Source organism: Amblyomma mixtum, chromosome 1, assembly GCF_055824585.1.
Source record: "Amblyomma mixtum isolate Tamu chromosome 1, ASM5582458v1, whole genome shotgun sequence".
In the NCBI taxonomy this organism is placed as follows: domain Eukaryota; kingdom Metazoa; phylum Arthropoda; class Arachnida; order Ixodida; family Ixodidae; genus Amblyomma; species Amblyomma mixtum.
In genome coordinates this window covers 48,776,575-48,804,276 of record NC_143012.1, presented here as the reverse complement: position 1 = coordinate 48,804,276, position 27,702 = coordinate 48,776,575, and the positions used below count along the sequence as shown (strand labels likewise).

At 48.7% G+C, this 27,702-nt stretch overlaps 1 protein-coding gene across 1 annotated transcript; it reads right to left on the bottom strand.

Annotated features, from left to right (window-relative positions):
* Window positions 1–297: 297 nt before the first annotated feature.
* On the bottom strand, window positions 298–27,080 carry LOC149366281 (uncharacterized). Its single transcript, XM_089550021.1, has 9 exons — window positions 26,891–27,080; window positions 17,822–18,024; window positions 14,988–15,144; window positions 12,630–12,852; window positions 10,282–10,336; window positions 8,617–8,732; window positions 7,476–8,082; window positions 5,341–5,566; window positions 298–2,081 (listed from the first exon to the last, which is right to left on the bottom strand). Exons 1-9 carry the CDS (start codon window positions 27,006–27,008, stop codon window positions 1,387–1,389), a joined length of 2,400 nt encoding a protein of 799 aa, XP_089406147.1. The 5' UTR covers window positions 27,009–27,080; the 3' UTR covers window positions 298–1,386.
* Window positions 27,081–27,702: the final 622 nt, after the last annotated feature.

The following is a 27,702-nucleotide window of genomic DNA, read 5'->3' as shown; positions in this document are numbered from 1 at the left end:
CGCCGCGGGCTACTTCTAGCGACCCCTGCGACAGAGATCGTCACGAAGCCGCGTTGGCTGGAGATAAGTCGCGAAAGCGGGCTCGTGGAGTTGAAGAAACCGATGAAGGTGATGAAACCGATGTAGATTCCATTTCTGCGCCAAGCTTGGCGAATCCTCGTATCAGAGAGGGGGAAGCTCTACAGGACGCAATGCAATTATCAGCTCAAAACGTTGCCGAAGAGGTCACCGAATGACCTTTAAGTGGCACTCCGGCTGAGAAAATCCGTCGCCAAGAAAACGAAACCAGCCTTTTGTTTCATTTTAAAAATTTTATTCTTTAAAACGAGCTCTGCCTGCATTGCTTAGCAGATACACATACGAACCAAGCATATCATACACAAAACTGCACAAAACAAATACAGGAAATAAAGAAATGACGTCATGCCGGCGCATTATGGATAACAATAGTTTAGCATTATAAACGAATAAAAGAAACAAGAGAATTAGCGGCATAAAAGTGGCCAATAATTATTTTGAAGACAGCCACGGGCCATGTTAACATCCGACATGAAAACTAAAAACAAAGTAGCTGAGGTCATGCAACTATAATACAAAAACTAAAAAAAAGTAGTAAAGGTGGTGCAACTATAATACAACATAAATTAAAAAAGTAGCTGAGGTCATGCAACTACAATACAACATAGATCCAAAGAAGAAAGCGAGCCCGCGGAAACCGAAAATTGCCCCAAAATTTCAGCACCTGACTGCACACAATGAACACTTCAGAACCGGCACATCGCTAGCGGCCGAACCTGGTCACTGCCAGCTCTTACTTTAGAAACGTGTTATATATCTATGGGCAGCAGTCTGAAGAGTGAATTAAGGCACATGAAAATAAGGGTAAAGTAGAGAAATTAATTCACCTGATGCATGGGAAAGAATGATTAAAGAAGTAGCAAAAGAATCAGAGATACTAAAAACAATTAATGCAGGAAAAAGCTGCCATTATCTGGCCGTGATGGAGCACCACCTTCCAATTTGTCTCCGCGCAGAGACACTATAAAACAACCTAAACGACTACGGAGTTTCCGGAGCGGCGCATGAAATTGCCATGGGGTCAGATAATAGTTTACCCTGATTTCGCTAATAATCGCACAGTGACCGCAAGACTCGAACACCGGCTGTGAGACCCAGTGTTAAGGAAAGTTTAAAAGCGCGTAAAATGCAAAGTCACAATGTTTAACCGCCGCTCTACCTAGAATCGTAAGGACAGATACCTATCTCGGCAGCCGGAGTCACCACCTGTGCTCCGAAAAAAAAAAGCGCCAGCACTCTTTTTTTTTTTTTCCGCAGCGGAGTGAGCTATTGGAGGCTCGGCCATCGTGCACCGCTGTCCGCGGGAATTCAGTCTTCCCAATACCACGCGACCCGGGGTGAGTAATCGTGGCTCTCGGGGAACGCCGGATACCCCAGGATGTACCACGTTCCGTCGTCGGCGACGAAGATCCTCCTCGGCGCCGCGATCGCCGAAAACACTGGCTCGCGTGCGTAAGGCGCATGCGGCAAATTGTGCGGCCCAGATCGCGGCCATGATATTGGCCCCGCACACCATCGGCCCGTCTCTCCTTGTCGAGCGGGCGAAGTGAGTCCCCGTGGCAACGGGGGTCCCTGCGGTGGCCACTGGAACTTCGGGGACGCAGGCGGCAGGGTTCCCTCTCGCGAACGTGGTGGTCCCGGTCGGGAAAGGAACTGCTGCGGAGGCATCATTGCCTCCTGCTCTTGATGCAGTTGCCGAGGTGAAAAGGGAAATTGCGGCCGCGAATGCAGTTCCTGTCCAGAAGTCAGCACCGGCTGCTGGTGTGGCGGAGTTTGTGCATAGCCCCCGCTGGTCGGTGGCACCGGCGTGTCGTGCGTAAGTAGCGGCGAACAAAGGAACGGTGGCGGGGCCAGCGGTCCGCACGCTCCGTAGGAAGCACCCGGGTCGGACTTCTTCTTGGCGTACAGGTGCTCGTTCCAAAGCTGAGTGTCCGAGCCCCTGCTGAGCTCGTTCACGTGTCCCGGGCTCTGAGCGTTGTAGAAGCCCTGGGAGCCACTGGAACCTGCGATGCGTCACACCAAAGGAGAGGTGGAAGATTAAGCGGCGTAGATTAAACAATTAACAGAAATAGCTGGTAAGAATTTGCACTAGAACGCAACGACGCTCAAGAAACTTCACGATCTGGTGTGTTCCAAGCAGCGGTTGCCGACAAGAAAAACAGGTTCGTCGACTGACGAGGTGCGCGTGCACAACTTATTCCCAAATTACCTTTAGAGGAGAATGAACAGACATATTACCGTGAGTGCATTATACGGCTCATCGCCAACGAAACCCCACGTTGTTGTCCATACGAAACGGTCCAAAAACTCTAAAAACAACATCAGCACAGCCACATAGCAACCATAAGAGGGCCAACACATGATTCACTGTTTGGACAGCCAAAGACCAATAGGGGGAAGGCCTTTAGTACACAGGCATTTAGGGTAAATGCTTTTGATATCAATGGCTTCACCCTAAAGGCTTTCAACTTAAAGGTATATACCGTTAAGATCTTCAACCTCAACGCTTTTACCCGGAAGAATGACACAGTTGTACTGATTACGAAACACTAAACAAGCAGTTAACTATAAACCAACGGTGAGAGACAAATGCTTTCGCATTCGCAATGCGTAAGTAGTCCTAAGTGCCCTAAGTAATTTTATATTAGACCAACGCTCACGTTCTACGCAGTTGTGTCGCCGTCACCATCTTTAAAAAGGCGGTGTTTTGTAAAAATAACATTTTTTCTTTTTTAGATTTCGGGAATCCCCAAATATTCTAAATGTTTTGCAGCAGGAATAATGTTCGTATCTTATTTGGTTGGAAAGTTATAGCTAACATTCGAAAAGGTGGTAACAGTTTTGAAACCGAAACTGAAGTGGTTTGGTAACGGAAACTGATAACTCAGCGATAATCAACGGCGTATATTGAACATTTTCCGTTTTGTTTAATCTGATATGTAAAAGATTATTCAAAGGCAGTTTGTAAGGCTTCCTTTTTTTTTTTTAAACATTGCTTTAAATTTCCGCACGGGGGAAATTTGACGCTACAAGCATAACGCTACAAGCGTCTCACTTGTTTACTTTGTGTGTGCTTTACGCTACCGCTCTGAATGCTACCAGATTCGTCCTTCAGTGACGGTAACTGAAGTACAGCAGATATTTTGAGGGAAGCATGCATCGAACCTGGCCACCACACTCTCGTAGCATGGCGCACCAGTGACCAGTACCCGATGAGGAACGCCCAGTGTGAATCAAAGGGTGAGGCAAAAATTCAGGGCGCACTTTGACTGTCTAAAGTGCGTAGAGGCGAAAGTGTTTACCGCACCACTTTGAATGCTTCTGTGGCAGTGGTGGAGTCACATGTAATTGAGTGCTAATTACTAAGTGACGACAAATCACTAATTAATGGTTAATTACTGATTTGTGCCTGAATACTAATTAACTGCTAAGTAATGACGCTTAAGCTTCGCCTTTAGTAGTGGAACGCGATAGCGTGTTGTAGCGTTGCTAGGGAGTCCACGGAACCACCCGTTCGGCGCGATGCCTTGCCCTTTGAACGCTTTTTGATTAAAGGAAAGGGCGCAGTAATTCTCTGTCATATCGGTGGACACCTGAACCGCACCGTAGAGGAAGGGAGGAAGTGGGAGTGAAAGAAGAAAGACAAAGATGGCCCGTAATGAAGAAAATGAAAATTGTATTTGAGGAAAGGAAATTACGCAGTAACTGTCTCACATATCTCGGTGGACACTCGTCAAAATTCAGGGGGGCACTTTTTTGACCTAAAGTGTGGTCACTGATGTGTGGTTAAGATGTTAAGCTTCGCCTATAAGAGTGGAACGCGACAGCGTCTTGCAACGCTTCCAGGAGTCCAGAAAACGCCATCGCCCATTCGGTTATATGCCTCGCTCGTCGGCAGATTGGTTTTTGAGGAAAGGAAATGTATGTCTCTCATATCTCGGTGGACACCTAAACCTCGCCGGAGGAGAAGGGAGGAGGATGGGAGTGAGCGAAGACACCGTATTCACTAGACGCACCTTTGTTATTCCCAAACCATCGAGCTGGCATGGCGGAGTGGATAGCATGCTCGTCTCACGCTCCGAAGACCGGGGTTCGATTCCCGAGCTCGACCAATTTCTTACTCGGTTTTATTTGTTTATATGGTCTGACTTGAAAAGTTAATTAGGCTAATTGAGCAACTAAGCAACTAACTAAGCTGAGTCCCACTTACTTGGAGCATCACTATACGATCCCTTCAATTGGTTGCCTGGTTACTAGCCAAAGTACAATTGGCCCTGTTTGAAACTCGCGCACTGTGACGTCACGACCGTTTCGACCAACTGAAAAGCGTGACATTTCTGTCGACAACTGCTGCTTACAACGATGAGACATTAAAGGCTTTCCCCTTAAAAGATGTCCGTAAGAAAAGACGAGCAGCAACAAAAGCCAAAAGAGAGCTCGTGTCAGTTAAGGAATGCCCTAAGGCATGATGATCTTGTTTCTGCAATGACTGAAAAACTGTAATCGTGTTTTTCTCAAAACATGATATCGCTCACTTTCTTGTTGTGTATGGTCTCTGTATGGTAAGGAGAACCCATGTCCTCAAAGAACTTTTTGATCTTAAGGGAAGCCGTGAGGGCTCTACTTCACGAATGCGAAGCAACCATGCTGCCTGGTTACACTTCGTAAAGACGGTACAGTGGGAGAAAAAGTCTCTGGACCACGTGGTCCTTAAACAAAGCCGATAGCTGCGCCATCAGACGGCGATTGGAGACCACACTTGCGCAGGTGGAAGTCAACATTTTGTTCTTTCATCTCCAGAAGTGTTGTCTCGAGCCTCCAATTGATAGCACAGCTATCGCCTTCGTTTGAGGAGCACGTGGTCCAGAGACTTTTCTCCCTGACTGTACGTGTGGCTTAACGTGCTGCATCGACACATGGGGGCTGTGAGGGACGCCGTAGTGGATGGCTGCGGATTATTTGAGAAATCCACGGATCCTTTAAGGTGCATATAAACTGCACAACGCATGCGATGTTTCTGCTCGTAGTTGCATCGCGTCCAGACAGGGATTCTTTGCCGGAACCTGGGGATCAACAGGCGAACGCCAAAGCCACTCAGCCAATGCTTCTTCGGCTAAAACTCTGAACATGAAATGATTAAAACAAAACAACAGTAAGCTGTTCTCTACCAAGGGAGTGTGCTAGAGGCCAGCTTAGTCCCGCAGAGACGCATTCGTGCTCGCAGTTCAAGTGCAGGCGGGAAACTCCCATCGCGGCACTCACACTGGTACGCAGGCGGCTGCCGACACTCTTGCTTCGCACGCAGGTACATCGAGGGTGAAGGTGCAGCGACGAAGCGTTGCGTTTTCAGCTCCTGGTCCCCCAGAGGCTGTTGCAGCTGCAGTTCCACGTGATCCAGCTGCCTTTCCGGACTGCCAAGGAATACTGGCAATGAAGACAACGAGTGGTTGGACGCTGACTGCTGGCTGCAGGGCCTTGTCTCCGAACCCTGCGCATAAGGAACAAGTGGAGCTACGGTACAGGTTCCCACAGTTAGCGCGTAGGTCCGCCATATTGCTCTCCCAAGGATCCAAATGATCAGAAGCCTCAACTTCTGAATGCAGCTGGCGGACTTCGTCCAGTGATTGGAGCGAGTACAGGCTCCACCCGCTTGAATCCCTCAGCTGAACTTGCGTTATATTAAACAGGTTATTGTTTCACTACATGACAGAGGTTGCAAGCAATGCGTAAGCTACAAAAAGGCTTATCTCTATGAGTTGGGAACAGAATATTGGCCTTGCGGACGGGTGGCGCCATCTGTTATACACACCACATATCACAATCACGAACGTTTTCAAGAAATGGCCAGCACTTGTGAGAAAACTGCGCGCGATTGATCAGATATTTCAGTGAATATGTGCAGTCGTACAAAATAAAATGCCGCAACACACGAGAACAGTAGCTGCACGAGTGGGCTGTCAGCAACGACCTAGTGCTAAGCGATGCAAAGGTATTTGGTTTCTCCGCAATGGATGCATGGTTTTCAATCAGGTGATCGTGTTTAGCCAATAGAGGTGCAAGCGGCGCAGGGAAAAGAAACGCGCAACTCTAGGAACCTATACATAAATTATTTCAACAAGGGACACTCAGCGTCCCCTGGTGGTATATCTACAAAACTTCTCCGCTACAGCAAAAGTTCCTCAGAAGTGTAGACTACCATGCTACGCGGACAAATAGAGTATACCAGTTTGTCCGCTTGGAAACGTTTTCATGTACGGATGCAATACAGTTGTAACTCCGCGTGTACTACAAACTTGTGTTATACAGAGAGCTTCACCTAAGACTTCACGCATTTTTTGAAACAAATAGGCGTTTGGAGTTAGCAGAACACATTTTTCGGCATAACGTCGGTGGTATAGTACGTCAGAATACAGGTAATATCTGCTAACAGCAGGCAGGTTAACTAATGTTCAATAGTTTACTTTTGACAATTACTTTTACGCTGATTATGTATGAAAGACGTGTCTGCCGTAGGTCGGCAAGAATCGAACCAATAGCTACATCTCAGCTTGTATGCACAGGTGAGAGCGACCGAGGAGGGTGCGAGCATGAAAATGTCACCGGGAAGGGCTCGGAAATTTTACCACGTGACTGTGGGTCCTCTTCTGCGTTTAGAGGTGTATTATTTGGCTCAGGTTTTGATTGCAACACAGTGCAGTGATTGAGAGAGTATATGTGTTCTCCTCGGAAGGTATTTCAGAGTCCCTTTAAGCTTCGCATTAGGGGTACGACACGACAGCGTTAAAGGCTCTGTGAAAAGACCCGGTGGCTTTTTTTTCTTATCTCCTAGCAAATGTTCATTCTGTTCATTGTTTTTTACTTTAATTTCTGTTTTGCTTTATTTTTAAAATTATTAATTTTCCAAAGGACACACAAGGCCTCCCTTGAACGATATCCGGCGAACGGTACTGTGTGATTGAGCGGTGGCGTCGCCTGTTCACGATCCAAGCGGGCAGCTGTTCGAGTCTCGGCTCCACCATTTTACTTTTCAGTGCAATTGCTATTGTTCCTTCAGATCCACTACCTAATGGTGGAGGGATCACGCCACGGCCCAGCAGACCAATGAGGAATTGCGTAGCGGCGTCATCACTGTTGTTCTTTGTGATCGTTGAGGGGTGTTCGAATGGCCCGCGCAAAGAAACGTCACTACCCTCTCGCCCAATCACCATTTTTCAGTTACAACGCCAAGAAATACAAACACGCCGGCTTCTCCGCTGATCGGCGCCCTTTACGCTGTCGCGTTTAGCGGCCTCTTCCATCGGTGTACAACTGAAACTGTCCTCCCAGCCTGCCTCATCCCGTAATTGCACAGTTCGCAATGTCATCTGCCCACCTGACTAGATGTGCAGATTACGTACTTGAGCAAAAAATTGGACCGACTGGGAGCCAACTGAAACCTCGTCGATGCCGTTGCACCAGGCGGGCAGGTTCCAGGGAGGGGAACCCCAGCAGGATTCGCCGCTGTATGACTGCGGAGTCGACGGAGGTGGAGGAGTCGAGTTCGGCCACGCGACAGGCTGCTGCTCCTGCTGCTGCTCCTGTTGCTGCTGCTGTTCCTGTTGCTGCTGCTGCTGCTGTTCCTGCTTCGGCTGCTTCGTCTGCTTCGACTGCTGCGGCACCGGCTGCTGCTTCGGCTCCTTCAGCTGCTTCGGCTCCGGCTGCGCCTGCTGCGGCCCAACCGTTTCTGGTGAGAGCAACACTGTGTACGGTGTGCGCATGTGCTGCTGAGCAGGAGGAGATCTCTCGGGCGTCAGCAGGCCAAGCTTCAGGTCCAGGTGCTGCGACCACACAGACGTCATCGGTTGCTGGGGCTCCCCGAAGCCGACCGGCGGCTCCTGGGGGAGTGGCGATGGCGCAAAGGGAGGGGAGTTAAATGGCTCCAGCAGAGCAGCAAGCGACGGGTCGAAGATGCCCTCCTGGACCGGCCTGGACTGCGGTTCCATGGGGATGTCCCATTCCCGCGGCCTGTGCACCGGATAGGGTAGAAGAAGTGGCAGGTTGTGAGGGCTCTTCAGACAGTTTTGTCCATCCCGGCGTTTGAACCGCCTTACTAGACTCGTCGCCCTTGTTAAACCCGCCAACATTTTAGGAATACGTTAGTCAACATCGCAGAATGGTACAGTAATTTTCACTTTGCTTTACTGCCCAGTTTCTTGTTTTCTGTTCAATATGCCGCTCCCCTGTGCAATTCCACTAGTACCTCGAGGTTACTAACAAACGAAAAAAAAAACACTGGTGTTTGTATAAGTCTGGCGAGGGGCACACCGAAAGTCGAGCATGCCTTTTCACGTCGTCAAACTTCCCCTCGCAACGAGTGCTAGCGCAACACGCCACACACGGGCCAGCCAACCGGAACCGCCCGGCCTGGTGTCGCATCCTCCTTCCAGCCAATCAGCGGGGCGAAATTTAGCTTACGCCGTAACACTGTCCGCACGACGAGGCCTCTAATGCTATCGCATTCCGCCAACCAACAGCTCACCACTGCGCAAGCGCACTTGCCTCTCGCTGTAGTTGACTCGCCAGAAGTTGCTCTTGGTACGGGGGCCGGCCTGGTCTGCCGCTGGTGGGTACACCTTGACGAACCATCTTTGGAAAAGTGCGTGGCGTATAGAGCTCTGCGACAGTGGACACAGGAGCGCATTTTAAACAGGCGACCGCCGTTCTTATAGGTGCAGATATGTCTACACACTTGTCTATAGAGCACTGGAGTGGTGCTCTGTGTTTACGACATCCGCCGCCGCCTGACGGGCTCAATAGGGTTTTGAGAAACACGACAAGTAAGCCGTGATTCATGCGAACGTTCATGCCCGATATGGTGACGTTTCCAGCCCTACGGCGCTCCCAGGTACCGCCAGTGCGCACCGGTGCGCCGTTCGAGCGCTCCTTGACAGGTGTGTGGGGACGTCTCTACTACCTTCATCGTGGTTAGCGGGAACACGGTAGCACGCAGCCTCGCTTACTACCAGTGTATTATAGCGGCGCCACGAGGTACCAGTGCATATGAGCTCAGTGGATGTCAGGCGCGCGCTGCGCATATACGCTGGTTCCTGGCGGTCCAGTTAAAATGCGCTAGAGGCACGCGAACCCATGTGCTCTCGTGTTGCCGCTAATCGTGATGAAGATAGCTAAAGCATTATGAAACACAGCCGTTCAGTCAGCGTGCAATGAATGGTTTGGTTTGGTATTATGGGGTTTAACGTCCCAAAGCGACTCGGGCTATGAGAGACGCCGTAGTGCAGGGCTGCAGAAAATTCGTCCACCTGGGGATGTTTAGCGTGCACTGACATCGCACTGTTTATGGGCCTCTAGAATTTCCGAATTGAAATAGGCCGGTATCTACATATTGCAGCCTTCCAGTGAAAAGTTGGTGACTTTTGCTGGAAACGGATCGTCTGTTAGCTAGGAAAGATGAAAACTATATAGAAATGTCGCTGACAGGTCATTTTCAAACGGAAAGTATGACAACGTCCGCTTGTTTATGTTCCTGGTCTCTCGAGTTTATGGCACACAGTCTTGCACATCTAGCAGGCAATTATGAAGTTGAGTTCATAACTGGCGATAACAGAGTGAACAGTTTTAGAAGACTAGTGGGAAAAATTTTCTTTTTTACATCCACTTTTCTAACTGAAAAGTGCGCCTTTTGCTGCCCAACGAAGTTCAGCACGTCCACGAAGAGGAGTGTAATCGATTGTTATAGAGACCCGAAAATCCGTCCAGAACTCTCTTCAGGTTGAACGCCTAAGGGTACAGGTATGTTTTGGTCATCGAGTCCGCATTTTCTTCGTATTTCTTATCGCTGTTGCCTGTGCACAAACCACGCGTTAAGCTTTTTGCTTACCCACCTACAAGGCACTGCTCTTCTCGACATACTTAAGATGTTGTGGTTTATGGATCATCCGAAATTAGTTTACTGGTTTCATATTCGAATTTCGATTTCCTAGTTTGTGGACATCTCGTTAATCACCCCCCCCCCCTGCCACACACACACTGCAATTTTATTTATTGATCCAGGTGTTATCTTCTAAGGAGAATGACCGCTCTCCGCCGTCTCAACTGATACAGTCTGGCAAACCGCATGGCCACTAAACGTCAACTGAACGTCCGCAGGACGTCCACGGGATATGTCAGAAAAAATCTTCAACTCCGTCTTGGAGCTTCGCTCACCTTCCAGGAGGTCACCTGACTGGCGCTCATGAACTTGAAAAAGGGATACCTGTTCCTGCAAAGTGAAGGAGCAGCAAAGCAGGATAATTATGGAAATGCGACACACGGGAACATTACATGCGGACTGATGTCTCCCAGCGCCAATAGACGCGCTGGTATACACTGTAGCTTCATGTTTTATTTTTCTACCAAAAGCGACAGACGCTGTCTACGCCGCCTCCCACCGCGTTAGTTGCGCAGATGGTCTCATCCCCTTTAATTCATACTCATCCGTGGATTCCTCGTTTGGAAGTTCATTGAAATTTAACCTCACAGACCAAGGCTTGTGATAATAACTTTTAGGTTATCATGATTTATTCCATGGCAAGTGCGGTTTCAGCCGATATGGCGTAACTTGAAAGATGGGTCAAAGCTGGGGTCCCACTGCAGCCAAATCCGCATTTGGGGATTCAACCAAACAGTGTGAACCCAAGTGGACACGTCTACATTGACTGCAGTTCGGGAATAGGGGCTCGGGAGCATGCGTTCTCCCAGTGTTCCACCTGTGAGAAAGCCGTAGACCCTTGAAAACAGTTGAGCCCTCGCCGGAACCGGGATTCGAACCCTGTACAGCCGGCGCCCGAGGTTTATCTGCGGTCAAGCCATCAGCACTCGCTGCAAACTGCGTCGCAGAATACGAGCAAGACTTCAAGCGCTAACTGCATCGAACTGGGTTTTGCCTTTCCCTTCAAATGTTTCACGCCGCTTCTATAGAACAGACTTGGGTGTTATAAGGCGGCAGGTTTAACTTTGTCAAGCATGCAAAACTCAGCTGCATATACGGTCAGGCGCACTAACCCTAGATGGGGTCTTAGACAAGAACAAAGCTTGTGTCGGTGTCCTCGTTTACTTGAATTACTTTTTCGCAGTCCTCTTACGTGCACCTGGAATTCTGAACCCGAACGCCTTCTTGAGTTTGTGCTTCACGCTGGTTATAGATCAAAGACGCGTTATAAAGGGACAGCTAAGACGAATAACTGGTGGTGGGTTAGCGCCCCTGTGCCAGGATACACGTAGCGAAAACGAGCGCAACGACGAGGCAAGCGGTGTGACGTCTTACCAAACGGCCGAGGGCAGCTCCGCGGCGAGGCGCGCGTTGTGGCGTCATGCCAGATGGCGCGGCGAGCGCGCGGCGTCCGCCAGCTGCAGCGGTAGCTAGGCAACGGCTCAACGTCGGTCTCTGTGCCTCCTCGGAGAACCGTCGATGCAAAATCGCAAGTTCGTGGCTAATGTAGCTTTCGCTACAAAGGTTGGGTAGACAACACACCGCTCCTCGTTTCAAATGACGGGGCTAAGGCCAGGCACAGTCGTCGTCAGCCTTATGTAGCGCAGGAGCCACTGCTCCTTACGTAAAGCTGTTGTGCCCGCCTGACTATTAGGGCACTACTTCGGCGCTTGTTTCCTCAAGAACCTCTCACCTGTAGGAAGGTGTCTGCTTGCATTGTACTAGCGCCTTACACAAGGGCGATCGTCTCAGGCTTTTGTTCTGCCATTAAATGAGCTCTGGTTTTGTATTGTCTTCATGCCCTTTCCACTACACAGGAAATTTTGTCGAACAGTTCACTGTTCCGAGTTAAACAGGTTTACGGTTTATGGGGGTTTAGCGTGCCAAAGCCACTCAGCCGATGAAGGACACCGTAGTGTAGGGCGCCGGAAATTTCCGCCACCTTGGGATCTTCAACGTCCACTGACATCGCCAAGCACAAGGTGTCCCTAGAATTGCACCTCCATCGAGACTCGACTCGCCGCGGCCGAGATTGATTCCTAGTTACACAACTTCAGCACACGTACCATTCTTCTGTGCCTAAAGGTCTTGTATGGCGGGCTCCTAATCAAGCTCATTGACGATGGACCCTGAAGGCTGTTTGTTTATCGTTCCACGGTGAGGAAGGTGACTGTACCATTCCAGTTGAAGCAGCGGTAAAAAGCGTCCTGTGTAGGCCACAGGCTCACAGCAGCGAACAGGACGGTTCCTTATGACAGCGCCCTAAGCACCGGTGTACACCTACCACAAAGTGAACAAGGAAGGAGAAAGCCCCGGGGTGCATGCCAACAATTCTTCGTCTGGGGAAGACTAGACCTCTGGTCGAAACGTTGGCAAGCACCCCGATGCTTTCCCCTCTCCTGTTCACTTTGTGATTACCAAGAACCATCTGCCCAGCCTCTCTCGATCATGGACTGGTACACAATTGGCAATCGAACCGGCATTTACTGAATCAAAAGTGTCCTTACAGCAGCCGCTGCTCGCACTCAGGCCGGAGTTCTGCACAACCCCGTCCCCTCCCAAATGAAGAGAGCAAAGGACTCACTGGAGCGCCTTGTACACATGTTGTACACGGAGCGCCCTTTGCGGACTCTCGTGGATGACCTCTGCCACCAGCTGAACCAGTTTTCCCGGAGGCCTGCGAACTTCAGTGCCAGCGGGGAGCAGCTCGGCCAGGGGACCCGGAGGGAGTTTGGGCACCGTGCACTTGTCTTCTGGGCTCGCCATGTGGCGGGAGCTTCTGGAACGCTTGCCGGGCGCTGAAGAAGCTGCCCGTCCACGCCGGGTGATGCCACGGTTAGAGTTCACTTCGAGGCTGAGCGGAAGTGTTTCCTCACACGCGAAAAGCAGCCAGGCATTGCTCGTTTCGCTCTTTCCGTCAACCAAAGAGAGCCCTCCTTAGTTTGTCAATCTGCCTCATTCCGTGGCCGGATTTAAGTGGAGCGGAGGGCGCGAATCACAAATGCGGCCCTGTCTACAGAAGGAGAGACGTGTCTCATTGGGGACATATAAATGCCGAGCCAAGGGTACGCTCTGCACAGGAAGGAGTAGAAAGGGCGCAAGCTGTCCTTCACCGCACTACCTTTTATAAAAGGGTACGCGCTTGTAAACGGCTTTCCCACGTTTACTCTCTTACAGGTGTATTCATGCTGAGAGTGCATGTGGCATTTCCATAAACGCCACAACTTTCTAAAGCAACGAGAGTACCATGCAAAAATTAACGCACAACAACAGCCGCGTACAACTTGTAACCAGTCAGCTTGTAATAAGCGATCTGTAGTTCGAAATAGAAAGTTTAGGTAGTAATTTTTTTCTTACTTATTAGATAATAGGCGTAGACCTCGGCCTGAAGAGCTCATGATATTAGAACGCCGTTATTTGCTAGACAAACTCGACATGTCGATCGGTCCTAATGTTTTAGCTCTACATTCGCTAAAGCAGACAAGTTCTCGTTCTTTCGACCCACAGTAGAAAATGGAATGAGATAGCTAAGGCACTTTCCGGTGAGGTCTAACCAGATCGCAATCTTATTGCCTTACAGAGCGTAAGGCGACTAAAGCTGCAAAAGCCATTTCGCCGCTGATGCCTTGACGTTGAATAAATAAGCAGTGAAAATAAATTTTGCCGCGACTCGGATTCGAACCCGCGCGGCGAGAGCAAAACAGCTGCGGTGCCCACTGTGCGAGAACAAGGTGCTATCACAGCTTTCTTTTGTTGCGAAAGCAACACTACTCGAGCTCGCCTCGTCGCGTGTGCTCGTGGCGGTGTGGCTACCAAACGACCTTGAGGGTTTGTTGCCTAGCAACCGCTTCAGCTGGGCCCCAGCAGATGCGCGAGAGGTTGCCTGGGAAGAGCAACATGGGTCGCAAAATCCTGACTAGTGGCTAGGATAGAAAGCGCCACCTGCCAGTGCAGGGGCACATCATTTAACTGCTGTGTCACTGCGCTGGTAGTGGTATGTGAGGACTCGCCGTCATCTATGGATCTTAAGTAGGAATTACCAAATGAGCATACACGGACATTAACCGACTAAAGATACCATGCCACACCCCTAAGGCGGAGTTTTAGTGCTCCCTTCAATTTTGGCAGCGTTGGCTGCGGTGATGAACTTGCCCGCGCGTGAGTCCAGACGATCTGAGCGCCCGATTTTAGTTCGCGTGGCTACCACGGCGAGGCGCATGGCGCTGAACATTCCACAAATACCGCTAGTAGTTGTGAACGTTGGGCACACAGCACAGATTTTCAGTTGTCCGTCATAATCAGTCGAAGGGAGCGGAGAAACTATTGCACAGGCCTTTGGAGCGCATTTGAAACAGCACGTGCTAACTATCGCCGTACTCACGCAGAATGTGGCCTACAGATGGCGCCAGTTGTGATTGACCGCTACACTTTCTAAAGTACAGGGTCGGTCAAAAGTTTCAGGCCACAGGGTCTGCTTTTGAGCCGCTTCGCGGCTCATTTACGTCACCGTCGAAGTCCATTGGAGCAGGAAAAGCATCAACCTCGTCTCACAGAACATTGTTAGAGTATTATTGGTGTTAAGGGCCCTATATATGCCGCTTGAAGACAGCGCCTGTGGGCTGCACAAAGCATCCAAGTCATGCGGCAAAGCCACACAGCGAGACGAGCTTTTCGAAGGCTTTCACTCGGTATATTTATGTATATAACCAGCGTCCACGGAAAAATATGCGGGAATGAGACTGCGGATGGTAATCGCTCGGTTATTTCCCCGTCCGAGTTGCGCGGTATAGCGTCTGCTGCAAACATAAGTAAGGCTTTGGCGCATGACTGCGATACTTTCTGGAGCAACTTGGGAGGGCTACACCAAACTCTAGGTAGTTATAATACAGTAACTCTAGTCAGCACGAAAGCTGTGTTCTAAAGTGGTGCATGTCTCTCTCACCGCGGCGTCGCTTCCCGGCGTCCGAGTCGCCGTGAGCGCGGGAGGTGCAGCTGGGCAGGGACGACTCCCTGTCCCTGGGCGAGATTACTGTGGAGAGGTCTGGCAGGATATTGTCCACATAGTGTTGGGCCAGCTCGTCCATCATCGCCTCGTTGAACTGCACGTAGGACACAGGCGAGGATAAGAGACTAAGACCAGAGGTTCCGACTTGCAGCCCAGGTTACTTACATGCAGCCATGAACAAAAATTCTATCGTCACAACAGGCCGAGACGGGAAGGGCTCGGCCAAGCGGCTTAGGCTGGCGGAGGATTTCGTGAACGAGGCAGATGCACAACCAGCGCTGCATTGGTGGCGGACGGCGTTAGTTTCAAACGAACACCCGTTGATTCTAGGAACGGCACACCGAACCCACCTGTTCCCATAAGAAGCCCAACGGAGATGAGAAGAGCGGACGTGAGCGATTTCAGACCTTCGCTGCGATATGAGCCGCGAATTTTTTTTCCGCCTTCTCGAGGATTCAGGTTGTCGTTAAGGGAGTTGCTCCCTTAAGGAGGGCTCTTGCAAAAATTTCTTTCCATAACGTTTTGCCTGTAATGTCTATAGCCTTTCTGTAGAAAAATCCTATAGAGCAGTCTATAGGGAAATCAAACCTACGGACGGTCTATAAAAGATCTGTATATATATGGCCATGCACTTTGGGTAGAATGTTTTTATACAGTGCCTATACACCACCAATAAACAAAAATATATAACTATAGGAAGGCAATAGTGTATATAAGATGTCAATAGACAGTCTATAGACCATTTTTTTGTGGGGACTAGCCGATGAGCGCTTTTTTGCCGCGAGAATGAAGACTGTGGAGAGGTATCAGAGAAATTCGCAAGCGTATCAGGACCGATGTCGATATTTTACACGTATAACAGCGACCATGAGCGAGGAGTAAACCGATGCCCGCCACAACATCAGCGGATCGTTTCCTGAGCGTTCAGCAAATACCACGAAGCGCCTTCTGTAGGGCTGCTTGGTTTCACATCGTCGGTTCTGGCACCGCTGTGATTGTCCGCACATCTATCAGTCCTTGCTTTGCGCGCTGCCCGAACCAGCAAACACCGAAAGCCCCAGCATTTTTCGATGAATGCCAACCGAATAAACTTGCCTTTCGTTGGTCGCTCATTCAGAAACAAGGGCAAATCGGAAGCACAATGAACGGGAACAGCCAGTGCGAGCTTCAGGGTAACATTTTCTGCAGGGGGCTACACTGCACCCCGTGAGAAGGCAGGCTGACGAGTCGACCGGATAGAAAGTTGTCATTAGGAAGCTTTGTACCCTTACGAGGATGGTCTAGGCAGTGTCTATAAACTTCTTGTAGACGCTACTGCCACGCTATCATGATCATCATCACTACGCCCTCTGCAGGAAAAGGCCTATCTCATGTCTCTCCAATTAACCCTGTCCTTTGCCAGCTGCCGCCACCCTATCCCCGCAGACTTCTCACTGCCCACCTAGCTTTCTGCCTGCCAGTGCTACGCATCCCCAAGCCCGTTTCCTCCTCTTCGATTTCGACTAGGATGTCATTGACCCGTGTTTGTTCTCTCACCTACTCCGCCCGCTTCCGATCTCTTAATGTTACAGCCATCATTTTTCTTTTTATAGCTGGCTGCGTTGTCCTGAACTAAGCTAAACCATTTTCGGTAGCCACCACATTTCTTTCCCATGAGTGAGTACCGGTAAGATACAACCGTTTTACGCTTTTCTCTCGAAAGATAATGGTAAAGTGTCATTCATAATCTGAGACAACCTGCCACATGCCGTCACCACGGTTGATCAGTGGTTATGTCGGCTGCTGACCCGAAAGCGCAGGCTCGATCCCGGCCGCGGCGGTCGAATTTCGATTTAGGCGAATTGCTAGGAACCGTGCCACTGCGCTCAGTAGGGCATTTGTTTGTTGACCGCTGCTGTAAGCACTGCATTATGAAAATCACAAGGAGCCAGCGAGCTCATTTGTTTCCCCGACCACTACGAGAGGACTTTTTTTTCTGGTAAATGACGCGGCAGTGCTTTTTGTATATGTCGTCAATAATAACCGCCGCATTTATTTGCATGAAGGTCAATAAAAATGCTATCCCCTCGGGCTTGAGCCTAATTGATCTCTTGGACTGGAGAGCAGTGCAGTGTTATACCTGCGCTGACGTCATGCAGATTTGGTACGGTGTTGGTCATTCAGGGCGGGCGGGCGCGATTCCCCTACACACGCACGCAATCACACACGCACGCAATCACACACACACACACACACACACACACAAAATCACACACACACAGACAATCACACACACACGCGCACACACACACACACACACACACAATCACACACACACACACACACACAATCACACACACGCGCGAGGACGCACACACACACACACACACACACAATCACACTCACACACAATCACACACACACAATCACACACACACTCTTCTCTACCGCAAGGACCGGCGAATATTTTGTGAGTGTTCGGACAAGTCATCTCCGTCACTGTGTCCAGTACTCGACGGCCTCCGGCGAAAGCTACAACGTCAAGAATACGCAGCTCACCGGGTCTGCTTCCGCTCGTGCAATGTGGCTCATTGTGCACCCTAAGCGTTCTAAATGTCTCCAAGGTTCGAGGAACTCACGTTCTCACTAGTTCCCACCTTAGGAACTCCCAAAGGTATTAGAGGGCCCCACTACACGTCTTAGGTGCCCCAGAGCGGCGCATTTTCGACAAAGGCTATACATGCTAACGCAGCCGGACGCGAGATCGAGGAATGCCGTGTCCGGCTCATCACCTCTGCCGGCAGCTCCTCCTCGTTGGCGGCGTCGTCGACCTCCGTCGCGGCCCCTGGCGGTGGTGGCCGAGCCTCGGCCGAGGGGCCTGGATCCTCTCTCCTCGCCCTCCTGGGGGCGCGACCCCGGCCACGACGTGGTCGTTCCTCGAGGGATTCATCAGCGTCCACAATGGCTTCTTGCCTGCAGGCCCTCTCTGGACGTTCTGCGTTAATTGGTGGGATAGCAGGTGTTGGTTTGCGGGACACTTCACCCTGCGTGCACTACGCTGCAAACACGAATACGCCTGGTTGGGAGTGAAAGGGAAGTATGCTGTCCTCTAGGTAGCGCTAGAGGACAGGTTACTGCTTATTTTATCCTTTTTATTTTCAGCTCAGTTTTGATCATTCATCTGTACGTCTATTTCGCCATTTACGACTTGGAAAGGCATGACTTAGATGAAATTGACGACAAAGCCCATGTCGTTATATACAATTTTCTCTTCTAACGAATAAAAAAAGAGAATGGGAAGGAAGGAATCTCGTCGCTCTTTCGAATGGCTCAATAAAATCAAAGGAGTGATTGTCCTTTGTAATATCAAACGACTGTAAATTACAGCGCAATCTAGGGCATGACGAAAAAATGAACATCGCGGGAATTTTTTTCGGGCAATTTTTATAGTTTTCTATTTGTACTGTGTCGAGAGATCGGGTTTGCGCAAGTGCGATCTAGAACAATTTACAGCAGTCGGAACAGTTCTGGTTTCTTCATAACCTTCATAAAGAGACGTGGTAATGGGATGAGATGAGAGGACTTCGTCTGTATTTTTTAGGGCTTTTACTTTTTCCCGCTGGATTGCCACCTTACAAAGCACCGGTGTATCCCACTGCAAACAAAAAGCAAAAACCATGCGTTCAGCAACGAATGAAGCAAGGAGAACGCAGTCAACGCCAGAGCAACACACCATGCAGTAAACGCCACGCCACCGACAATGCCACAAAATAAAACGCAGTACCAGACATCAGCACAACGTGTCACGCCACGCCCTGTACAAGAGGAAACCTCTGCCGTTGCTTCGTTTTCATGCTGAAAGCGGTTCGTGCTTTATATCCAAGCTGAGCTGGACGTTTGGAACACCCCGAGACAAGGAACTCAACGAATAAGACACGTGTACTTTAGTCGCTTGCTCCTTTTCTTGATGATCCGATAATTTCTTATAAGCAGCTTTAAGCAGTCCAGGGGAGCGACGCGTACGCCGTGTTGACAGCTCAGATTCCTCAATAAACTTCACAGTATCATGAAGCGCAACAAAGCGTTATTATGTTAGGGCGACGACACCTGCATTTATACAGGAGGCCAAAGAACCGCTTTAGCAGTATCGGTCGAAGCTTCGCTTCAGATTCTCCAGCCTGTCCTTTCAGTGGGTGACCGTCGACATCTTTTTCGATACAGCACTTCGAAGGCGTCGTCGCTATCTTCCCCACAAGGTGGCTCATAAATGATAACCTTGCATTATCAGTGGCACTACAAAGCCAGTTTTGACCCACGAACGACGGTGCGACGTACGGTGAAGCCTACAGGAGTAACAAAATGCTAAGTGGCGAGGCGTTGGAAAAGTGTTTTAGGGCCTCTTAAGAAAGTCTCTGTCGAACACAAGACAGCGCACCATGCCCCACAAGGACCCTTCAAGGACGCTTGACACCACACCATCAGGAGCCGTACCGTAATGCTCTCCTACCGAGCGGGACACACTGGAAGCGAATCCGGCTCCTCTCCTCGCTCATTCTAGAGCTCCGTCTTTGTCGCATGGCATCACGGTCCAAGTAGCACGCCAGCCAAGCCTGTAATGTCTGCCGCAGTTTTCATTTCAGGCTTTAGAAGGCGGCATTTCTCTCCTATCGGAATGGTTATAAAACTTCCGGAGACTTGCGAAATCCACTCTTCAGCACAAAGCGAGGTTGAGCACCAGAGTATATAAATCGATTGACCGGCGCTGTGGTGTTCTAACAGGGCGACGGCGACACACTGTGCCAAAATGAAGCGGGTTGAAGAAATGCTGCAAGGAAAGAATTGGTTATTTAGTATCAGTTAGGGAAGTTTCTCTCGAGAAAGCACCATAGGCAACAAGTCGAGCAACACTGGAGGTCTTCATCAATTGCTAACAGAGGAGGCCCTTCATCGTGAGCGGCCATTCCAGTAGGCCGGGTTTTTTGCACGTAGCGTTTATCAAATTGAGGCTACCGGTGCAGATATCGAGCTCTCAAACTATTGCTAATCATCGAAGGCAAGAAAGCCTCCCATGAGTCGCCACCTACCATAGGTGATCCGCACCGCATAATGTATCTTTATCACGAAGGCCGCTGGTGATTTTGCATGATTGTCTGCTGGGGCATGCCTGATACGATAACGTTTCTACCTTGCAGTCAATTCCTCCATTCCACCACAATTTCTCTTCGTCATAAGTTCTTTTCGGGAAGTGAATGTCATCACATTGTTCCTGTCTTCTCTTGGCTACTGGCTACTAGACAAACGACAGAGGTATCGTTCGGCTGCAGCGCAAGGTTAGTTATGTTTTTTTTTGTTCCTTCAATGCATGTTTTCTTGCATCAGTTTACGCTTTTATGCCTCCACTTTGCGGCAGCTATTTTTTTACTTTGCTCTCCATCAATGGACATTCACTTACTCCTCAGTAACAGTATGCCACTCCTGATTCTCGGCCGATGCCATAGTGATAGGACATCCCCTGTTATTTTCCAGCGAAACAACAGCTTGCTTCTTTTTTGCCAGACATGCGAAGAGACGTAGCCTTCAACAATGGGTCAGATGTTATAAAAAGGATGAGGACCACTGACCAAAGAGTGGAGGCATCGAGCCCTTGTGCATAGACTGCGCACATGGAGCCTTTTTAGCAGCCGCGAAACACTCCCATAGCCGGATAGTGGCTGTGTCTCAAGAGAGGTGTCTGTGGGGGGAAATCAGCCTTCAAGGACAGGCGCTGTCAGCGTCGCTGTGAATGTGAGCGGCCTCTCTTGCGGGGAATATACTGGCGGCGAATGTAGACACAGGGCCGAAATAGCTGCCGTGCTCATATACCAGGTGTATCACCTAAGATGTTTTACATTTTTTTAACAGGCTTTTAGTGTTGGAAGAGCCCTTTTTTTACAATTGCACTGTGAGCGGTGTACCGCGTCAGAATACAGCTAAGACCTGCTAACTAGTGAGCTGGTTAACTGTTACTGAATAATTCGTTTTCCAGCTATTCTTGTTACTACTCTCCTTAGTTACTTAGAGGCGTGTAGCTCACCGTGAGTAATAGCCACATCAGTTTTTAGAATTTCGAAAACTTAGTTACCCTCGGCGCTGTGGCCCAACAGATTTTGTCTATATCGCGCTGAAATGCTCGCGCTTTCGTGAAGGCTGCGGACTAAGCAACGCCTCCAGTGCGCGAACCTCGTCGAAGTAGCCAAAACTTCTTCCACCACAGTGCCGAGGCTAATTGCGTTTTAGAAAGTCTAGAAACTAATATGGATATTACTGGTCGTGGGCAACAATCGCTCGTCAATAAATAAGGTTACCAACAGTATTAGTTAATAATTTGATTATTCACAATTAGTTAACCAGCCTACTAGTTAACGCGCCTTTGCTGAATACTGACGAGCTGAACCGATGACCATGCTTTGCCGGAAAAAATCGCCTTTCCAACTCAAAGAAGCCCCCGTCGCACTATATTTAAATATTGCTGAACGTCTTAGGCGAAATACCTGGTATACTTCCGAGGTGCGCCAAAGCAGAAATTTGCACAATATATATGTCCAACAGAATACCAGGTGCGGCAGGTTTGGAGTGAGGTTCAGTGCTCTAAGGAGCTCTTTGTCACCAACTTTTAAAAAATGCGCTGCTCTCTAACTAGTACGGTAAGAGCCGTATCCTAACAAAAAAAAATTTTTTTAGACAGTCGATAGACCGTCCATACACTTCTGTGTAAGAAGTCTAATACATGGCCTGTTCTGAAAGTAGTAGGACTCATTTCTTTAAACAAAATTTATTCAAGCGAATAGTACAAACGATTACAATTTTTAAAGGTAGCACCCTTCCGCACCTACACGCTGCTGCCAATGAGTTTTACAGTTTTCGTACGCCTCCAGGAACGCCTTCAACGGAATGCTGTTTAGCTCCCTCGTCACGGCCTGTTGAATCACCTCTACCGATCCGTGATGTTTCCCCTCGAGCGTTGATTTTATTCTCGGGAATAGAAAAAAGTCTGGCGGGGCCAAGTCGAGGCTGTAGGGGGGCTGAGGCAGCGTTGCCGCCTTGTGCTGGGCAAAAAATCGGGGTCCTTATTCACATAATGAAGATCCTACCGGTTGGTTTTTTCCTCCTCTGACAACACTCCCGGCACCAACATCGCGCACGCTTTCCTCATGGATAAGTTTTCTGCCACGATCTCAAAAACTTGGCTTTGAGAAATGCTCAAGTCATCAGCAATCATTCAGATATTCATTCTACGATCACTGTTCACTAAATGTTTCACTCGCTACACATTTTCGTTGGTCTTGCTGGTCGAAGGGCGTCTGGAGCGGTCGTCTTCCTCCACTCTTTCCCTACCCTCTCGGAAAAGCTTGTGCCACTCAAAAAACACCTGATCTACCCATGGAAGCGTCACCGTAGGCCTCCTTAATCATGTTGTGAGTCTCTTTGCCCGTTTTACCAAGATTTACTCAAAATTTGATCGCGTATCGCTGATCCAGTAAACGCTCTACGATTCTGCGTGACGAGAAGTTTCGACAGGGGTTAGCAGTACAAGCGACCTCCTCTCTTCAACGGCCGAGAGCCGACTGCCGATTTTCCCCAGCATTCCCAATATCCCCCTTCAACGATCCTGCACGCGCAGACCACCTCTCGTCCAGCCGTTCGCCCAGGAAAAAACCAGTCCTACTACTTTCAGAACAGACCCTGTAACTCTCTATAGACAAATCTTAGGGAACATTCAACAGGCAATACAAATGCTATAGACAGACTATAGACAATATACAGATACATGGCCATACACTTTTAGTAGACTTTTGTCTATAGACGCTCTATGTTCAATGAATATTCAAAAAGAAATATCTATAGGAAGGCAATAGAGTCCATAAGAAGTGTATAGGCTCTCTATAGACCATTTTCACTAGGGTATCGTCTCTCTCCCGTTCAGGAGCTCTCAGAAAGGTGGGAGGACTGTTTACGGTGGCGGTCGAAAAGGGCATGCGGATTCATTGACTGGAAGGGAGGGCTAAGCACTCCTCTACAAATATCATTGTTCTTGGAAACGCAACCGGGATGCGCACTGGCTCACAGCTGAGTGAAGATGGCGCCGTAACTTAGGTGTCATGCTTCGGACGGTGGATAAGTTCCCTCTGCTGGGCATTTTCCAGCTGATAACCAAATTCCGAATCGCGGTATTGTGTATCTCAACCATGTTACGGGAAGCTAAGTTTTGAAATCCGATAAAATCTCGACAGGCGCTTGTTTCCAGGTCTTCCACTTCGACACGCGCGACGCTGAACACAAATTAATGGTAGGAATTTCGAATTCGAGTAAATATTATTACTAACATGCACTATGAAATTCCCGGAAATATAGTCCGCAAGGCTGGATCCTCAGAATATGGGCAGCCTTTTTTTTTTTTTTTTGTAGCGAAAGCTACACCGGCCACGACTTGCGATTTCGTTGTGGCGGTGCTCCGAAGAGGCACAGAGATCGACCTTGAGCCGTTGCCTAGCAACCGCCGCAGCTGGGGAACGCCGCGCTCACGGCGCCATCTGGCATGACGTCACACCATGCGCATCGCCGCGGAGCCGCCGCCACCGTTCGGTATGACGTCACACCGCTTGCCTGGCCGTGGCGCTCGGCTTAGCTTTCGATAAGTATATCCGGGAAAGCCTAGCTAAGCCACTGCCAATTTTTTCTCTCGACTAAGAAGAGTGAATAAACTGCTGGAACGCGGCCACAGTCACCGGGAGTCGAACTAGTGGCCTCGCAGGTTGATGGGTAAGTTGCTTGAACACCACTATGTGTCGAAGCGCAGCATAGTGTTCGTTACATTATAGCATCGGTAAAATGCATTCACACTCTTTCCAGCCAAATAAATTGAAGGCTAATTCTCGAGAATAACTGTCTACCGCAATTTAACTAAACCTCTCGCTCGATACTGTCATCACCGCTGCAGTAACACAAATTCGGCACCTAACAAAGACCGCCAGCCCTCAAAGCGACAGCTGTTGGGAATAATAAAGCTGTAGTCATCGAAGTACTGAGCGGTGGAATTTGCGCTAAAGCATCTATTTAAATTAACACAATACTAAAATAAAAGCAGTATTTGAAATAGTAAAAAAAAAGTTAATATAAAAAGTAACAAAGAACTCAGCTTTTTTGCGGTTCGGACATCGCCTGGGCCTTGCAGTTCTCCGATTTTTATTCGGCCGTATACCACTAACTGTATTAAAAGATATGTGAAAGATTCCGGGATTTTTACGCGGTCAGAAACAGAGCTAAGTACCCTTTGGAACTGCCTTAGGTGCATCCCGGGATGTCGCATCAAAATCTCACACAGCCCTAGTCTGATAAGTTCACTTAGGAAGCCGGTTTAAATTTGCAATTTTGAAGAGACAACCCGAAATGCCCAGACAACCAGAGATATGTAAGGCAGATACAGCGCCATTTCCTTTCCTCAAAAACCAATTATTTAATAAATAAGGACCTAGGCAGGCTATCAGTAAATCAATCAATCAATCAGTCGATGAATCAATCAATCGGTCAACTCATCAACATATCAACCTAAATAAATCAGTCAATCAGTCAATCAACCAGTCGCCAGATCGATGAATGAACGAGTCAAATGATTATCAACCCGTCAATATGCCAACATATTGAATCAATCAGTCGATCGGCTAATCAGGCAGTCACTCAATCGATCAGTTGATCGATCAATTAATCTGTCAAACGTTTGATTAATCTTCCAGTTGATCAGCACATCAAATGAAATTAATCAATCGACTGACCAACCAACCACTCAATTATTCAATGGAAGAATGAATCAATCTGTAAATCAAATCAATTAATAAATTAGCTTCAATCAATGTATCAATCAGACAGTCACCGAGTATATTGGGTGACCGACCAATCAGTGAAGTAACTGATTAATCGGTTAAGTGATTGGTGAATTGGTCAGCTGATCAACATATCAAATTCAATCAATCAGTAGATCGACGAATCAGCCGTCCACTCAATAATTCAATGAATGAATTAAATTATCCATAAAATCAATAGACAAGTCAATCAATTACTTATTAATCGGTCAACTGACTGATCAGTCGGTCAATTGATCAATATATCAACTCAATCAATCAATCGACAAATCACTCAGGTGGTTTATCAGTTAATGAGTCGATCAATGAGTCTGATCAAATCAATCAATCGGAACATTCAATCAATTGATCAATCAATGAGCCCGACCACAGTGGTTCAATGGTTAGGTCGCTCGTCCGCTTGACCCGAAGACCGCATTTTGATCCCGGCCGCTTTTCGATGGAGTCAAATCAAATGGTGCCCGTGTACTGTGCGATACCAGCACACGTTAAGGTACCCCAGGTGGTCGATATTTATCCGAGGCCCTCCACTGCACCACCGTATTCCTCATGGCCCACGTCGCTTTGTGTCCAGCAGAGTGACCGCCCGAGTTCCTGAAGCTTGTAGGCTCGCAAAAGTGGGAGATCTTGCCGGCCTGCTCTAATCTGGTAGTACAAGCCTGAGTCAGAGCACGAGCCCAAGAGGTGGCGTTTAGCGCTGATTCCCACCTGGTGGGGTCGACGGAACCCATCATTCCCAGTACCTTTTAATGTTTCACGAGTGATTCAATGCAATGTTAAACCACCATCTGCTAAGAAAGGGGAGAAAATCGGAAAAGTTTGCAATAATGCATGGTTGAAAAGGGGTGTAAAAATACAAACGGACGAAAAAGAATACAAGGACAAGCCCCTTTTTAACCTTGCCCATATACTATATAGCGTACCGATCAATCAGTCGATCAGCATATCAATACAATCAATGAATCAATGAAGTCAATCAATGAATCGATCAATTATTAGACACGATAGATCAGCCAAATAAATCAGTGATGACTCAGTCAATCACACAATGAACCGGAAAAATAAATCAAAACTAAATAGCGTGCTTCGCTAAATTTAACGAATAAGTCCTGTCACAATCTGCCCAAACGTAATAATACACAAACTAATGCACAACGCGGTCAATCCCGCTGAACAAAAAAAAATTATGCCTTCCAGGTGCGCCAACATGGCGCTTTCGCATCCTCACGCCATGTTCGAAGAAGAACGGCCATCAGGCGCCCTCGCTGAGCAGGGGATGGCTAGCGCCACGCGCACCAATCAATCAGTCGATCAGTATATCAATAATATCACTCAACTAATCAATAAAATCAATCAATCGATAAATTATTAGACACGATCAGCCGAATAAGTCAGTGATAATTCATTCAGTCGCTCAATGAACCAACCAACCAATCAATGAACCAGAAAAATAAATCAAATAACTAAATAAATCAAACTAAATAGCGTCCTTCACTAAATTTAACGAATAAGTCACGTCACAATGTGACCAAAAGTAATAATATTATACAAACTAATGCAGAACGTGGCCAATCTCGCTGAACAAAAAAAAATTATGCGTGTCCGGAGCGCCAAACATGGCGGCCTCGCATCCTCACGCCATGTTCGAAGAGCCACGGCCGTCACGCGCCCTCGCTGAGCGGGTGATGGCTCGCGCCATGCGAGCCCTCGCGAACTCGCTCAGCTGAGCGGGCGCCAGTGAAATACCATGACAAGCACCCGCGCAAGTGCGCGAACGAGCGCCAATAAGAGCCGAGCCTAAATAACCGCGCCAAAGCGCGAAACGAGCCATAACACGCCGCGGATACAGTGAACTGCGGACACTGTACAGATAGGCTTAGCGCGACCTGGTCCCGGTGACCTTGACAGCCCGGGGAGGACGAGAAAGTAGGTCAACATGGCGGCCGGCCGTCCTGCATAACTCACCGCGAGGCTTGGCTGGTCGTCGCTCTCTACGCTTCGGCTTTCTGGTCGAAGACAATTGCCTCCGCTTTTTCGTCGGCTTGTAGTCGTCGCCGTCCCATGTCCGGTCGTCGTCGTCCATCGTCTCCGAATCCGTAAACAGCGAGACAAGGGTACCAAATCGGAGACGTATCTGTGCGGTCAACCGTCCGTAATAGAGTCCGTCAAGCTATGAGGACTCTCTCTGTGAACAATTCCATATATAGGTTTCTTCCCTCCTTTCCCTCTTCTATCTGCTTTCAAGCCCGGCTTTGCAGACGACACCCCGCGTTCCTTTTCCCTCCTCCCGGGCGTGTGCAAGCCTCGCTCATTAACGTTCCGAGCGCTATCGTTGAACTCTATAGGTGGACACCTTACCAGCGCGAGGGAGCCATGCCCATATATGAAATGGGAATGAACGCTGATTTCGATGGTCTGCGTTTTGTTCCGTGCAACTTTAACGGGTGTTTGGAGACGGGTTTTGCGACAGTTCTGGAAATCGGCGATTGTTTTTGAATTAAAAATATTTTTCTTTATTTAAAGAAAATTGCGTTTCTCAGCGCCATGGTGTCTTTGATGGTTGGTCAATAGGTTAAAGATATCGACGAAGCCTCAAAAAAAAAGACACGGAATGAAATTTCAATGCGATGTGTCAGCGGAACCGTATGGCGGGGACGGCTGCAATTTCGAGGCAAAATAAAAAGATATATTACTTTCTCTGTGAAACACGGAAAGATGCAGCTAATTAGTGCTGTGAAGTGACAACATTCGCTCGGAGATATTACATAAAACTGCAG

Excerpts from the sequence above, each read along its gene's own strand:
- LOC149366281 (XM_089550021.1), bottom strand. The coding sequence starts at position 27,008 with ATGGACGACGACGACCGGACATGGGACGGCGACGACTACAAGCCGACG. Across the intron at positions 18,025-26,890 it reads ACGACCAGCCAAGCCTCGCG|AACGTCCAGAGAGGGCCTGC; the intron begins GTGAGTTATGCA and ends CAATTAACGCAG. Across the intron at positions 15,145-17,821 it reads AGGAGGAGCTGCCGGCAGAG|TTCAACGAGGCGATGATGGA; the intron begins GTGATGAGCCGG and ends TCCTACGTGCAG.